This window comes from Aphanomyces astaci (genome assembly GCF_000520075.1).
Source record: "Aphanomyces astaci strain APO3 unplaced genomic scaffold supercont1.39, whole genome shotgun sequence".
In the NCBI taxonomy this organism is placed as follows: Eukaryota; Oomycota; class Saprolegniomycetes; order Saprolegniales; family Verrucalvaceae; genus Aphanomyces; species Aphanomyces astaci.
Genome location: NW_009798302.1, coordinates 199,281 through 213,651, shown reverse-complemented (window position 1 = coordinate 213,651; position 14,371 = coordinate 199,281). Strand labels below are relative to the sequence as shown.

Sequence of the window (14,371 nt, the reverse complement as noted above, 5' to 3'; positions counted from 1 at the left end):
TTGGTGATATATATATATATATATATTATAGGTGTGTGTATTCGGACGTGTTTTTTTCAAAAGACAGAGAACGTGATACTTATATATATATCATTACATAGCTAGATTCAGGCATACAAATAGATATCCTGAAATATAAATACAACATCGATAAATATATATATATATACTAGTATATAGATATATATGTATAGATATATATATACTGAACGAATCGATTGAGAGGTGACGCTTTTGTCAGGTTGTTATATTCATATACGTCAGCTTTGACCCTTTTCGTTGTACATGAAAGTTCTGCTCATGTATACATAAAATATATATTCTTTTGATGCAAAAGAGAATCAATTTAAAAATATATATTTCGACACATATATATATATATACTTGTACACGTGAGAATACAACAAGCATACCATGGGGCAACCGCGCTTTGACGTCCCAATCCGAGTAGTTGGATGTCATGCGATGGGGATCGGGGCCGTCCGAGTCGCGCAGACTGATGGCGCAGTTCCAGTCGGTTTCAATACCCATCTTCTCGGCCAAGAGCTTGGAGCGGCGCATGTTGCGTGGGGAAAAGTACACGAAGCGGATGCCGCTCGCCGTCACGTCTTCGATGAGCCCGACCATACCCTTGCGGGGCTGGATGCCCGACGCCACCATCCCCAGAAAGATCTGATCTTCTTGCAGCTTCCACAACGAGTCTGTATGTCTTTCAACGCCTGTCGCCGCCGATGACGTTTGCACTTTGGCTGAGTTTGCTACAAGCAGTCTTACTACTACGCTAGTCTATATATATATATATATATATATATAAATAAAATATAATATATATAAATATAAATGCATAATATATAATATGTATATACATAATATAAATATATAATACATATATTTATAATATAAATAATATTTATATAATATATAGATGGGCCATATCGAAAACAAAGGTGGTGTATTCTCATTAGGACAACGTACTTGGAGACATCGCAGCCGACGGTTTGAGCGCCTCGGTCGAGCTTGGGGGCGACCCCACGACGCCCGGCGACACGACGGGGGTCCCACGGTGTTGCGGGTGGTCGTCGTCGTCGTCCGTTGGCGAGCTCTCTTCGACGAGAAACAGCGGCGGCAGCTTTGTAAACGCAGTGTCCTGGGGCCCAAACAGTGCGTTGCACTTTTGAGCTACGGGGGCGTACGTGAGGGCGACGCAGTCTAAGTCTTCGACGCGCCACTGGTGGTACATGTCGAGAATGAGCCGCCTCTTGTCCTTGGTCAGAGGGCAAATGGACTTGCCATCCCAGTACTCGCTGCACTGGGACACGGCCAACGACGGGTGGCCTCGGCTGAGCAACTGATGGCCTACAAGGAATACAAAATACATTTACAAGTCCCTTGATTTGGGGCTTTTGAGTACAATCGATCGGCTGATAAAATTATATATAGGGCAAAGCATCGAGTTGTGTGTGTGTGCAAGGTATTTTTAATCTTTCCATGTGTATGTACGTGTGTATATATATCCCATACATTAAATAGAGTCGAAAATGGCTGCGATATGACTAGTAGTAGTACTACTAGTAGTACTACCGAATGTGTCGTGGATCGACGAATCGTAAACGCGAATAGAAGCATACAATAAATCATCAAATAATCAAACGATACAAATAGAACTGCCTTGAAATAACTAGTACTACTTGTTTAGATCCAAACTACAGTATTGTCAAATCGCTTCGAAACTCGAGCCTCGAAGAATGTGTTGGGATTAAACAACCGCCTGAGCCAATCAAATCACGTCCTGTCGAATTTCTGCCAATCCAAACGTTTGACCCCTCGGGGCAAAACCCCATATATACTCATCGTTGTATAGTATAGTGTGTACAAGATTAAATAGGATCAAATAGATTTTCAAAAGCTATTTGGCCAAGGGACTCTCTCAAGCCCAAAAAAAATGGGTGAATTGCACAATATATATATTCGTGCTAAAGTACAAGTCACAATGAACGACACGGTGCAAAGGTACGATAGACTCCTACTACTATCATCGAGTTGCAGAGGTTATTATTACCTTGCGACCGCTTGTCCAGCACAACCGTTGAATACAAGTGAGTTTTCAAATGGCCACGAAATCGCGTGTCTTCTTGGCCTTGGTCGTGGTGATCACTCGTATGCTCTTGGTATGCTAACCGAGGCGCGATCACATGGATGCTCTGGCGGCGGTGAAAGTTGGCCAGATCGTCCACACGGAACCCAATCGCCCTAACCCAAACAATTTAATCATGCATCATTCTAGTATTATATCGACTAACTTGGCCAAATTCAACAGATGGCGAGGATAAGGCAACAGACGCACATAACCAGACAGTTGCTGGACGCAGTGGAGCAGTTCGTGCTGCGGCGACGTGGTGCTATACGAGTCGTAGAACCCCCCCGCAGCCGCGTCGTTACTCAAGTACCGCAGCGTGTCAATGTACTCTGTCTTGGGGTCTTCGCAATCGTTGAGGAGGATAGCTAACCCCAGTGGTTTCAAGCTAGGGAGGTGCACTCGCCACTTTGGGTCTTCAAATTTCTCGCCTAGCCCGAAAAAGTTAAAGTGGCAAGATATTGTCGATTTGATATATAATTTATATTTTGGGTGCAATCGAATAATCGCGCCGACCAAACCGATCCACAATCGATCTGATTGGTTGTTGAATTTCATTGAGAAATGGGTTTTGATTGGCTAATAATGTTGAGCTCATCTGAACTAGCCAATCAAATCGATTTCAATTCCAACGAGAAACCACCACACAATGAAATTTCACTCGAAAGCACAATATATATATATATCGTAAATAAGTAGTCATACCAGTGGTGCAGAGGGGTTCTGGGTGCAAGTCCAAGATCGTGTTGGTGTCTTCGTTAAGAAGAAATATTTCTTCGGCACACGGCACTTCTTCACATAGCACGTCGTCGTCAAAACAGCAAAGCATCGTTGTACTACCCAACCGCTCAAGCAATCGGACTCTATTAAAGTCGAATTATTAGCCACACATAATACAAGTATTTCACTCCAAATGGCCACTGCAACTATTAATAGCGCAAAACTACGATAAATACATTGTATCCACCCTACCAACACATGCGATATGTATATATATATATATATATATACCAACACACGCGATATGTAAATATATATATATACCAACACACGCGATATGTATATATATATATATACATATCGCGTGTGTTGGTAGGGTGGATATGATGTATTTATCATATATATGTCCCAAGCTATTGAGTTATATAAGTAAACCAAACAATTGAATTATATGCAGCATAAAATATACTTTGAACGATGAAAACGACCGGAATTTGCGACTGTGTACACCGCATCACTGCAGTCGTCTTACTACAACACACATGACATTCTCGGCTATCAATACACTATCGATAATAAATTCTACATGTATAAATGTCGTCGAGAGTCGAGTTTTGTATACCCCGAGTATGGAATCATGAGCTTGTTTTTCTTGCCGTTGTGGTATCTCGTTCGATGGGCATCCGCACAATCCATAAAGCGAAACTGCAATGTCATCCAAAAGTAGTACCTACACACAACAACTACCTCATTAGATTCCTCGTCATCTTCCTAGCTACGGTAGCCCCAATCGTCTAGCTACCATTGTAACCTATCTAGTTACAAACTTCATCTCCAATCTCAAGCCAAACAGCTACATATAGCTTAACCACTGTAGCCAGCTAGTTTCAATCATCTCTCCAGCTAGCTACTGTGGCCCAATTCCTCTCGCTAGCTAGCTAGCTAGCTCCTGTAGCTCCGATCTCACTAGTCCCCAACGTACCACGATCGCTCGACGGCAAATGACCGCTTGGTCTTGCGCAGCCGCGACTGCTCGCGCTCTTCAACGTCGTACACGTCCATGTCGTCCGCTGTCGCACTGGTCGCACTGGTGGTTGTGGCTTCGCTCTCGAGAATCGCTTCAAACGCCGTGAGCAAGTGCGACGTCGCCGCCACTTCGCCCATGCACCACACAAACGGTGTATGCAGTGACACAAAGCACAGAATCACGTCCACAAGGGCTACAAGCCAAAAATATTAAAAGCAAATCCACAGGAGTGTTTAGCACAACCAATACAAAGCTTATATATATATATATACCCAAACAAACGTGGTTGACCACATGATGCACAGGCTCGGGCAACAAGGCCGCGCGGACGCCAATGCTGACGAGGATCACGACAGTCATGATCAGACACAGCATGGACGCCAGCGATTTGCCGCCGATTTGGAGCGTCTGGACGGCGGTGCGGGGGCGTTCGACGTTGGCCATCGAGTTGGCCACATCCTGCAGCACGGGGGTTTCCTCCATCAAGTACACGTGCATGTCTCCGCACAGGTTGAGAATGGTTTGGGGCTGAAACGTAGCGTTAGTGCGAGGCATGTCGTGGGGAAGGGCGTGGGTCGTGGGGATCTTGTCGCCTCGGGCGTACGTGACGGACGACGGCGGCGAGGGGCGATCGGGGGCAGGAGGAGAGGGGGGGACGAGCGGCAGCAGCCGGACGCGGCCGGGCGAAACGTCGCCGCTCATAAGCGCGACCACGTCGCCGTGGACGAGTAAGTTCATGGGAATGGACTGCCACTTGTGGTCGCGGTAGCACGCCACACAGCAGGACGATGGAGCGAGGATGCTGTCGCGTTTGAGAGGGGGAGAATTGGCGGCGGCGGGCGGTGGCGTGGTTTTGCAGAGCACTTTGACGGCGTAATGGACGCGCTCGGCGACCTCGCGGGATTCACGGCGATACAAGAGCATGTTCAGGATGCCGTTGAACACAGCGGCGAGGAACAGAAACAGGCTTTCGACCAGGTCTCCAAAATGGGACTGTTCGTGCGTCGACCCGATGCGGTGCTCGCGCCAGGCAAACTCGGCCAGGCGAATGAACGCCGACAGGAAGAGGAGCCACATGGGCGTGTCGACAAAGCCAAACCAGAGGCCTCGATGGCCGCTCTTGCGCTGTTGTTCCAACTGCTGCTCAACGGCTTGCACGAGCTGGTGTCGCGCGCCAAGGGTTGTGAGACCGAGCGTCGAGTACGAGGACGAAGCTTGAGGATGGATTGGAACGTGCTTGGGTGGACTACCGGAGCCTGGGACCATGGGCGGCTTGGCACTGCAGTCTTGTGGATCGTCAGTTCGCCACTGAGACGACAAGGTGCCTCGAACCCGCAACGCATCCGACAGAAGCGGCTCCAGTTCGCCGCTGCTGGACATGACCTCAATATATATCTATTCGTTTGCAGAGGTCTACTTCCGGTATACTCCGAACCAAAGTGGCACCCGCAAAATATGACTAGCAACCAATATATAAAATATCCAAATATATTTGATTACACAGGAATGCCAAACTGTAAAATGTGGATAATTTTGCCCATGCTAAAAGTCTCTATTAATATTTTAATATTAATAGAGACTATTATCCATGCTTGTAGTATTAAAATACTACTTCAAGTAGTAATACAAGCATGGATAATAAATAATACTAACGTTAGAAGGTAGGTAGTATATTAATTGGTGTTTTACCCAAATTTTGGACTTTTGCGCGGATTCTTTGCCAAATCTATGATCATTAACTCTTTGTCCTGACTTTTGTATGTACAGATCGTCCAGTATATCACACTAATTTTGGTCACACACTAATTCGTTGTTGAATTTGTCGAAGATTGGGTTTTAATTGGTCGTATATATCGACTGTCGGCGTATATTATTTGGTGCTGGTCAGTCGACTTGGCAATAATAGTACCACGAGTACAGTATTATAACGTGGTTCATTCCGTTAAGCCGTGGTGGTGGTGGTGTCTGTCTGGCTAGAATTGATGGCAAGCTCCGCCGCCATCGGCGCTGTCGTCTGCTTTCTTTGCCGGTGCGCCGAAATGTTCGTGTAACGAGCCCAACTGGGCCTCGAGCTGCAGCTCCCGTGCTACGCTTTCGGTGAGCAGGTCTTCTAAATATTTCACTCGGCTCTTGTCGGGAATGATCGCGAGGGTTTCCCGCAGCATGTTGGCTTTGGTTCGCTCGCGCGCGCGGTCGGCGGCTTGCGCGGTAAACTCATGAAGGGCGGCTTTCAGGGCCTGGGTGTCTTCTTTGGACGGCGACGCGTGGCGGGTGGTGGCCGGTGGTGCCTGCTGTTGCATCGACTTGCGACGCTGTGCAGGCCGAGACAGCGGGTACTCGTCGTCGTCGTTCTCGCTGAGAGAAGACGCATCTGACAAGTAGGCCGCCGTGTCGGCGCGGTCATGGGTTGCCGACAGCGACAGGTGGTTCTCTTCCAATCGGAACTCGTCGATTAGGGCAGCAGTCGGGTTGGTCGTGGTGCCGGGGTGCATGTCTTGGGTCTATAACAATAGCAAACTGTTAATCAACCCGTTGCGAAACGAAAGAGCCACCCGAATTTAAAATATATATATATATATATTTATATTTCCAACAAAAGCATCAAAGAGTCCAGTGGCTGAACCAACAACCCAGCAAAGTATTATTCAATAAAAAATCAGTCGATCAAACAATGCATCAACAAAAAAAAGTAATAGCCAGGTCAAGTTGATAAGAGAAAAATATAATATAAAAGTATCCACGTTCCCATTAATAATAATAGTGCGTCACTTTGACACTGTGTGAACACAAGCAAACGACAAATCACCAACTTTTTGATCAAATCAGAATAATAAAATTGCATTCTAAATACAAGGTGAAGACAAAAGGCACAAAAAATATAGTAAAACACACAAAAATAATATTTTAAATGTATTGTATCGAAAAGAGTGTATACATTTATATATATGTATTATATATACATATGTATATATATAACTGTATACACTCTTTTCGATATATACATATATCTTGGACATCAACTAACCTTTCGATCAAATGATACTAAATTGCATCAAAAATAAAAGCAACAACTGCAAACACAAAAGATCTATTCAATAAAAGCACAACAAAGTAGCCAACTCTATGGTATCGAAAAAAGTATATATATATATATATACCTTGGACAACGGGTCGAGCGACTCGACATAGGCCGGGTGCATTTCGGGGTCCCATCGAAAGTACAGCCCTTCCCACAGCACCACGCGCTTCAAGTTCGCGCGCGGAAACAGCACGCGCGTCGTGCGCTGGAACAGCTGGTTCGTGAACGTGGTGGGGTTTTCGAGCACGGGCGCCCACACGCTCTCGGTCTTTTCCCAGATGTGCACTTTGAGGCGCTCCTGCTCTGAATTGTACAAAAATGTACCATAAAGACCCGAGTACAGCGAGTCCACGACATGCAGCAGAAACTTTTCGTTGAATTCAAACCCGGTCGGGAACTGATGCGTCATCTGCCACACGCAGTCTATAAACTGCAGCATCACTGGCGACCTACATTCCAATATATCACACATGCGATCACGTGTTGATCAAATATAAATATTGTTTGTTCATTTTTAAAAGTAAAGAGATATGGTCGATTTGATATACAAATTTGGGGAGGGGGTGCAATCGAATAACCGCGCCGACCAAACCGATCCACAATCGATCTGATTGGTTGTTGAATTTCATTGAGAAGGTTTTGATTGGCTAATAATTTTGAACTCATCTGAAGTAGCCAATCAAAGAGATTTAAATTCGAACGAGAAACCATAACACGAAATTTCACAATACAGTATTGTCGATTTGATACAAATTAAGGAGGGGGTGCAATCGAATCGCGCCAACCAAACCGATCCACAATCGATCTGATTGGTTGTTGAATTTCATTGATAAATGGGTTTTGATTGGCTAATAATAATTTTGAGCTCATCTGAGGTAGCCAATCAAAGCGATTTAAATTCGGACACAATGAAATTTCACTCGAAAGCACAATACATGGAGATGGTTTCCACCAAAATTGAGACGATTTTTCACTCCAAATGGACAGGACGAACGTTTAGCAAATGGACAGGAATGTTTATTCAAAACGAGTTTGTTTTTTTTCCAGCGAAATATAGCACGAAATTTGTGCTTTTCACACCAAATTTCATCAAAAATAGGGACGTTTTTCACCAAATTGAGTCGACTTTTCACCCAATTGAGTCGACGTTTCACCAAAATGAGTCGACTTTTTCATCCATTGTAGAAAAATCTAGTAGCACGGACCGTTCGTTGGGCATATCTGCGGCATCCTTGCCGACTCCGACTCGGTCGTGGAACTTGTGGCCAAACGAGCACCATTCCTTCTCCAGCAGACACGCAAACCCGCGGATCGTGCGGTAGTACGGGTCCAGAATCAGCTGCGCAATACCACACAGCTGGGGCGTGCGGTCCCATCCGTCGCTGCAGTGCACCAGCACACTCGCGCCTTCGTCGTGCAAGATCTGGGCGATACGACACCCGCCAGACAGGATCTTCATAATGTGCTTCAACCATCTTGTTTCTATATATATATATATATCATCAATATAGTCGTGTTAGCGCGCTTGAACCGTTGAGTGATATTTAAAAAAGTTATTTTTCAAAAACAAAACGAAATTTGAATCACTAGTTACATGCCAACACACAACATTCGCTACTTACTACCTATAGTATGCTGCTTCAACTCGTACCGTAAAATGGTATATATATATATATAGTGTCAAATCGATTATTCGACACTGGAGCTGCCAGCAGAAACTTGTATAGGATACTTGTACTTAAATAGAGTCAATATGCTATTGGTTTTAATGGACTTCAAAAGTCCAAATTTAGTGTTGACATGCACAATAGCTATATACCCATCATTCCACCCGAATACCTAATCACGACGACGTGGCATTTTACGAATATACAAATCAACTACCATATGCAGGGCCTCCATAAATAAAAACAAAACATAAATCATTAATATATAATGCCCCTCCAACACCTCGTGGATCGAATAAATACCCCCACACAATATATATATATATATTAAATATATGCAAACATGGACGGTAGTGGGTACATACCATGCAGCGTATTGTGAAATCCCTTGTGGCCGTCGTCGCTTACACTTGGCTGCACCAGATCTACACCCCCAAAAAGCAACCGTCAACAAGGCTTGCTTTGTCACTGGATATTGTTAATTATTCTAAACTGCAGCGATATAAAGAATGAATTTGAATCGACACCACCAAATATACATGTACAGAAGAAAATCCTTAGCACAAGTATATATAGCGAATCCCAACCACGATCAACGTTCAATTCGTGTGTGTGACTTCAATTAGTGTGATACCAATCTCCACATGATTCAGTACAAGAAAGATGATGGATTTGGCGAATCATCCGCATAAAAGTAGTCTAAATATTGGGTAAAAAACGACAATATCGTGGATTCGGTAGTACAAATTCCCAGACTCCGTCGAAGAATCAAATATCTCGCCGAATAACCATGAATTGAAACGCTAGGATTGGCTCATTCAATGTTGAGTGGATATATTTGATTGGCTCTTACAGAAAAAACACAAGTATATTCAACCAATCAGAATACTCTAGAGAGATTCAATAGTATTGATTAGACAAACCAGGCGAATGTTGGCAAGTCTATAGCGAATAATGCACAATATCAACCAGTCATATCCTTTTGGCTGATAGAAATCAACCAAACGTACTCTGGAGCATCTCGACCGAGTCGCGCATTTTGTGAATGTTGGCAATCCCGAGGAACTCGACGACAGCGCCGTCATAATGGCTCGAGTTTTCGACCCCTTTGCCCTTGAATCGGTTGCCCTGGGTGGCCAAGTTCTTGCGCGCGTCGACGATGTGGAGGGGCGGGGCCACGCCGCCGCTGTTCTTGTTGGCGCTATCGCGGTAGCTCTTGAGCAGGATGCGGTCGGCCTCACATCGTTTGGACTGGAGTCCGTAGTTGGGCTGGCTAGATCGCGCCAGTACGCACTTGTTGTCGGGGTGCCGCCATACGACGATGGGAAGGCGGCCCCGGCTGCGAAAGCGCGCCGAGTGCACGAGCTGCTCCTCCGTCATGCACGACGGCACGACCATGAGCTGGGGGTACGTCTGGCTGAAGCGGCACTTGGGGTTCTTGAGCAAGCGCCACGTAATAGCGTCGTTCGTGTCGTCGTCGTTGCTGAGGAACCCAAGGCGCTGGTACTCTTTCATGGGGCTATACACGAGCCACGGGTTCATGTCCATGGAGGTGGTCGTGACCTGGCCGGCGTCGCCTTTGGCAGCTTTGTACGTGAACGCAAACAAACTCGTGATGGAAATCTGCGGCCGCATCTTGGTCATAAGCAGCTGGATCCACCGGATGTCGGGGGTCTGCGGCGGCGCGTCGTAATAGTTTTTATGCGTGTATGCATCGTGCATGGACAGGTATATCTTGCGCAGGTCCTTGCACGGGAGGTTGAGCTTGAGGCCATCCCGAACGATCGGTAGCAGCGCCGCCAATGGTACTTGGAATGACCCGTACCGTGCAGATGTGTCGTACGGCATAAACGCGATGCGGTAGTTCGTGATCTTCATCACGCCCTGGACGGCGCGCTCCTTCTGGGAGATCACGACCATATTGGTCACGCGCTGCACATGCTCGACCACGTGTTCGCCTTCGAGCAGCGAAAGTTCCAAGTCGGGGTCTTGCACGGGAAAGCTCGTGTGGCTGCACTCGATGAGCCACTGGTCGAGGTCTTCAAAGCTGTCGCTCGACTCGTGGCTGCCCGACGCCCCCGCCGCCCCCGCATGAAGATGGTGGTGGTGGGTGGCCTTTTTAGCGGGCGTTTTGTACATGACTTTGCCCTGCTCGAGAGCTTCCATGAACCGATCGCGGTCGTCTGCGCCAAAGAACGTGATCTTCCGGTTCATCACTGGCGCCTGCTGGCCTCCCTTTTCGATGCGCAGATGCAGCCCAAACTTTTGATACGACTTGGCATTCACGGCCGCGCACGAAAACTCTTCCTTGTCCGTCGGGTTGGTTGGCGTGAGGAAGCACAGCATGCGCCGATGCGTGTCGATCTGGACGAGGACAGTCGACTTTTTGCTCATCTGGTCCAGGATGTTGTCGGCTTTTTTTACTGTGAACGTGTAGATCGAGTCGCTGCCTTTGGACACGGGAGTGGGCGGCATGCCGTTGACGACGCTGCTGCTTGCCTTGACGCCAAAGATAGGCTGGCTTGCCATCTTGCGCACCGCAGGCGGGGCGTCGCCGCCACCATCGCTCGGCTCTGTCGTCGTGGGCATAGACGACGACCGCGTTGTCGCCGCCGACGACGATGTGGACCATTCCTCACTTCGAGGAATCTCAAAGCTCATGTCGTAGCCTGGCGCGGCCGACGGATACTTGAGTCGAGGCAGCGGTGGAGTGGATGTCGGGGCTCCTGCAACCACCGCCGACAAGGACGACGACGGATGTGGTTTTTGCATCGCGTTGTCGCCGAAATCTGCTGGCACACAGTACGACGTATACGTGGACGCCGGCGCTTCGTCGATCCCTGTCCCACCTCCAGATGACGTCGCTTTGGTTATTCCAGCTCCCTTGCTGTTAAAGTTCATCATGTTGGACGCGTCCATCGTGGCTTGTGCGGCTTTGAGCACGCTCTGCTCGGCCTGGAGAAGCCGCTCCATGGTGGAGCTGTCGAATTGGCCCTGCCGGTCAAACTGCATCAGTTCGTGCTCATCGATGTCGTCGATGGAGGGTATCTTCATGGACGACGTCATGGGGCGGGCCACGTCCGAGTGCCAAGTCACAGTCTGCCCGTCGACGCTTCTCCGTAAGTAATCTGCCTGCTGTCTCGTTTATTCCCCAGCATACAAATGTCAAGACAACTGTGGCCTGGTTCGAATCTAGCCAATCGAAAGCCGCCCCCAACTCCGAGCTGACCAATCAAACCACGTGATTATATTGCCTTGTTACTGAACTTGGGATCGAAAATCGGACCGCTTGCCGCCAATGCAGTATGGGCAGCTCACCTTGGCCACGTACTCGGCAGAGGCCTGCTCGCCTTGCGTAAGGGGACTCCGACACACAAAGCACATGGAGATGTGCTCGGCTTTGGTCAGCTCTGGGGTCAAGGCCACTCGGTCGTCGTAGATGTAGCAGTCGCCGCGGTAGTGCGCGCCGCCACACTTTTCAAAGTACCGAAGAATGCCGCCATCAAGTTGGAACACATTGTTGTATCCTTGATGTTTCAGCGCATACGCAGCTTTTTCGCATCGAACCCCGCCTGTGCAGAACATCACGATGGGTTTGTCCTTGGGCACCGCTTGCATCTGCGCCTTGACCTCGTCCGGGAACACGCGGAAGCTTTTGATGTTCAGATCCACGGCATTGTCAAACGTGCCCAAGCGTACCTAAGCGTTGCATAGCCATCTTGAGAACGTACGTTCACCAGTACATGCATGCATATCGTAAGTACCTCGTAGTCATTGCTGCAGGCAACATGAACACACGTTCCAACGAGTTAGTCATCGCATTGATATCATTCATGTATGTGCATACCGCGTATCTAGGATAAGCATGTCCTTGCCAATGTCCATCCACGTTTTAAACTCTTCCGGGGCAATGTGTTCTGCCAGACCAAGCTTGGCCGGGTTCACAGGTTCGTTGAAGCCCATGGAAATAACTTCGTTCTTGATGCGCACGAGGAACTTGCGCAAAGTTGGCTCTTTCGTGAACGAATCTTTGAACTCGATGGGCGTCATGTTCGCATGCAGTTGGTCGCTCAAGAACGACTGCATGGCCAAGACACCGTCGGTTGGTCCACTCAACCGGATGTTGAGTCCTTCAACCGTGAGCAAGATCGTGCCAAACAGCTGAGAGGACAACCCAGCAGCATAGTCCAAGATACGCTGGCGAAGCTGGGGTAGCTCCTCTTCCGACAGGACGCCAAACTTGTACGCAGACGAGTTAGTGCACACTGCCATGGCGATTTTCTGAAATCAATTGATGGCGGTGACCACGTGTGATTGGTTCAGACATCCATGCATTTCATTGGCTACATCAATCGACGGTTTTATGAACCCGGAGCGCAAAGTGTAACGCCTGTAACCGATTGAACCGTTACGACAACCACCAATGCCCACGGCGCAAAGACTGAGTACCTAACGACACTGACGACATTTTGGTGCAACCTTCGTCAGTAATGGAGCCAACTTGCCAACCTTAGCACGACTCGACACACGGGTCGTTCGAAACGCTTCAGTAATTCTGGTGTGTCACGAGGGCAAGACGCAAAATGTACATGTGTACTGTAGGGATAGAGGTACACTGTACCCGATTGTCTTGTGTAAATTTGTGTGCGGTAGTAACTTGTCTGACAAGTGCCACGCCAAGCTGTAACCTTGTGAACAACGTGGAAATCGACTTCGTGGGATTGATTCCGCCCAATACTCAAACCAACGACTCGGCAGGGTATTGGTATTACATACCTTACATAACGTTAGTTTTACTGTTGGGTCTTGCCATAGTTCATATCTGGTGCATACTCGTTCGTAGCAGGGGAACCTTATCCCGTGAAATGGCAATAAGGGTGTCTGGATTGGTATTGACGGCGCAATTTAATTTGCTTGAAGGTTTTATGCTCCACCTCGATGTGTACGTCCATTCGCCCACATTTCCCCCTCGCACTGTCCCCTTCAGTTTGCTCGATTGTGTCACATTTGGGGGTCGTGCGCCGCGAGGACCTTTCTGATGCAGCACTTTGTGGCGGAGATCCCATCACGAACTACAAATACTGTATTACAAGTACTGTGACTAACCCTTTATATGTTCTCCACGTCACCACCTCAGCTTGCCACGTCAGCTCGTTGAATGTTCCCAATATCTCTCTCTGGATGACTCCATGCTGTCCACGGGACATACTAGTACGTCACTGGGAAGAACCCACCATGTGGTAATCCTGGGAACTACCTCGTTAAGTTCGAAATTTTGCCATAGGATCAAACAAACAACATTCAAGCATATTAAACTATGAATTCGTATTCCATGAATATATTCAATGTAACAGAATGCAAATATATATGCAATAAAGTTTCTAACACGGTTGTAGCGTCGCCCGTATCTTACTGACCTTGGTTGTGGGGGGAGTTGTAGTGTACTAGTACTTTGCTGTGGAGGCACATGTACTGTACTCTTGTACTCTGTGGGTACTTAATCCTGGCACAAATTAGTGTCCATCTTAGTACAGTCTGTATACTATACTATTAATAGAAGTACTGCACTAGTAGGTACTAACTACGGTAGTACATAGTATGTCCTTGAAGTACGGTAGTAGTATGTGGGTATGAAATCGAACCATTACGTTTTGATTCTGGGACAAACCTTTGGAGGCATCAACTTGCTGGCGCCAGAAACGTTAGCGGACGGAAGAAATGTCAATGTAAATTTAACCTTAAGT

At 47.3% G+C, this 14,371-nt stretch overlaps 3 protein-coding genes across 4 annotated transcripts in view; all 3 read right to left on the bottom strand.

Moving 5' to 3' along the window:
• Positions 1–5,261, bottom strand: part of H257_12204 (hypothetical protein) — a gene marked incomplete at both ends in the record, with an annotated part of 8,542 nt that extends 3,281 nt beyond the window's left edge. The window contains 8 exons of the mRNA XM_009839333.1: positions 406–758; positions 976–1,356; positions 2,060–2,250; positions 2,301–2,565; positions 2,840–2,997; positions 3,477–3,584; positions 3,837–4,074; positions 4,154–5,261. Of these exons, the coding sequence (XP_009837635.1) occupies positions 406–758; positions 976–1,356; positions 2,060–2,250; positions 2,301–2,565; positions 2,840–2,997; positions 3,477–3,584; positions 3,837–4,074; positions 4,154–5,261 (2,802 nt within the window). The remainder of the gene's footprint in view (positions 1–405; positions 759–975; positions 1,357–2,059; positions 2,251–2,300; positions 2,566–2,839; positions 2,998–3,476; positions 3,585–3,836; positions 4,075–4,153) is intronic.
• Positions 5,262–5,675: 414 nt separating this feature from the next.
• On the bottom strand, positions 5,676–11,777 carry H257_12203. 2 transcript variants are annotated; one of them, XM_009839331.1, is made up of 5 exons: positions 9,638–11,777; positions 8,993–9,052; positions 8,166–8,442; positions 7,040–7,409; positions 5,676–6,382 (listed from the first exon to the last, which is right to left on the bottom strand). In XM_009839331.1, the coding sequence occupies exons 1-5, from the start codon at positions 11,691–11,693 to the stop codon at positions 5,855–5,857; spliced, it is 3,291 nt and encodes a 1,096-aa protein (XP_009837633.1). In that variant the 5' UTR covers positions 11,694–11,777; the 3' UTR covers positions 5,676–5,854. The 2 variants fall into 2 exon arrangements, with proteins under 2 accessions (XP_009837633.1, XP_009837634.1); XM_009839332.1 differs by lacking the exons at positions 5,676–6,382; positions 7,040–7,409 and having other exon boundaries at positions 8,055–8,442.
• A 75-nt stretch (positions 11,778–11,852) lies between these two features.
• On the bottom strand, positions 11,853–12,909 carry H257_12202 (hypothetical protein). Its single transcript, XM_009839330.1, has 3 exons — positions 12,475–12,909; positions 12,392–12,404; positions 11,853–12,326 (listed from the first exon to the last, which is right to left on the bottom strand). The coding sequence occupies exons 1-3, from the start codon at positions 12,897–12,899 to the stop codon at positions 11,886–11,888; spliced, it is 879 nt and encodes a 292-aa protein (XP_009837632.1). The 5' UTR covers positions 12,900–12,909; the 3' UTR covers positions 11,853–11,885.
• Between the last annotated feature and the right edge of the window lie 1,462 nt (positions 12,910–14,371).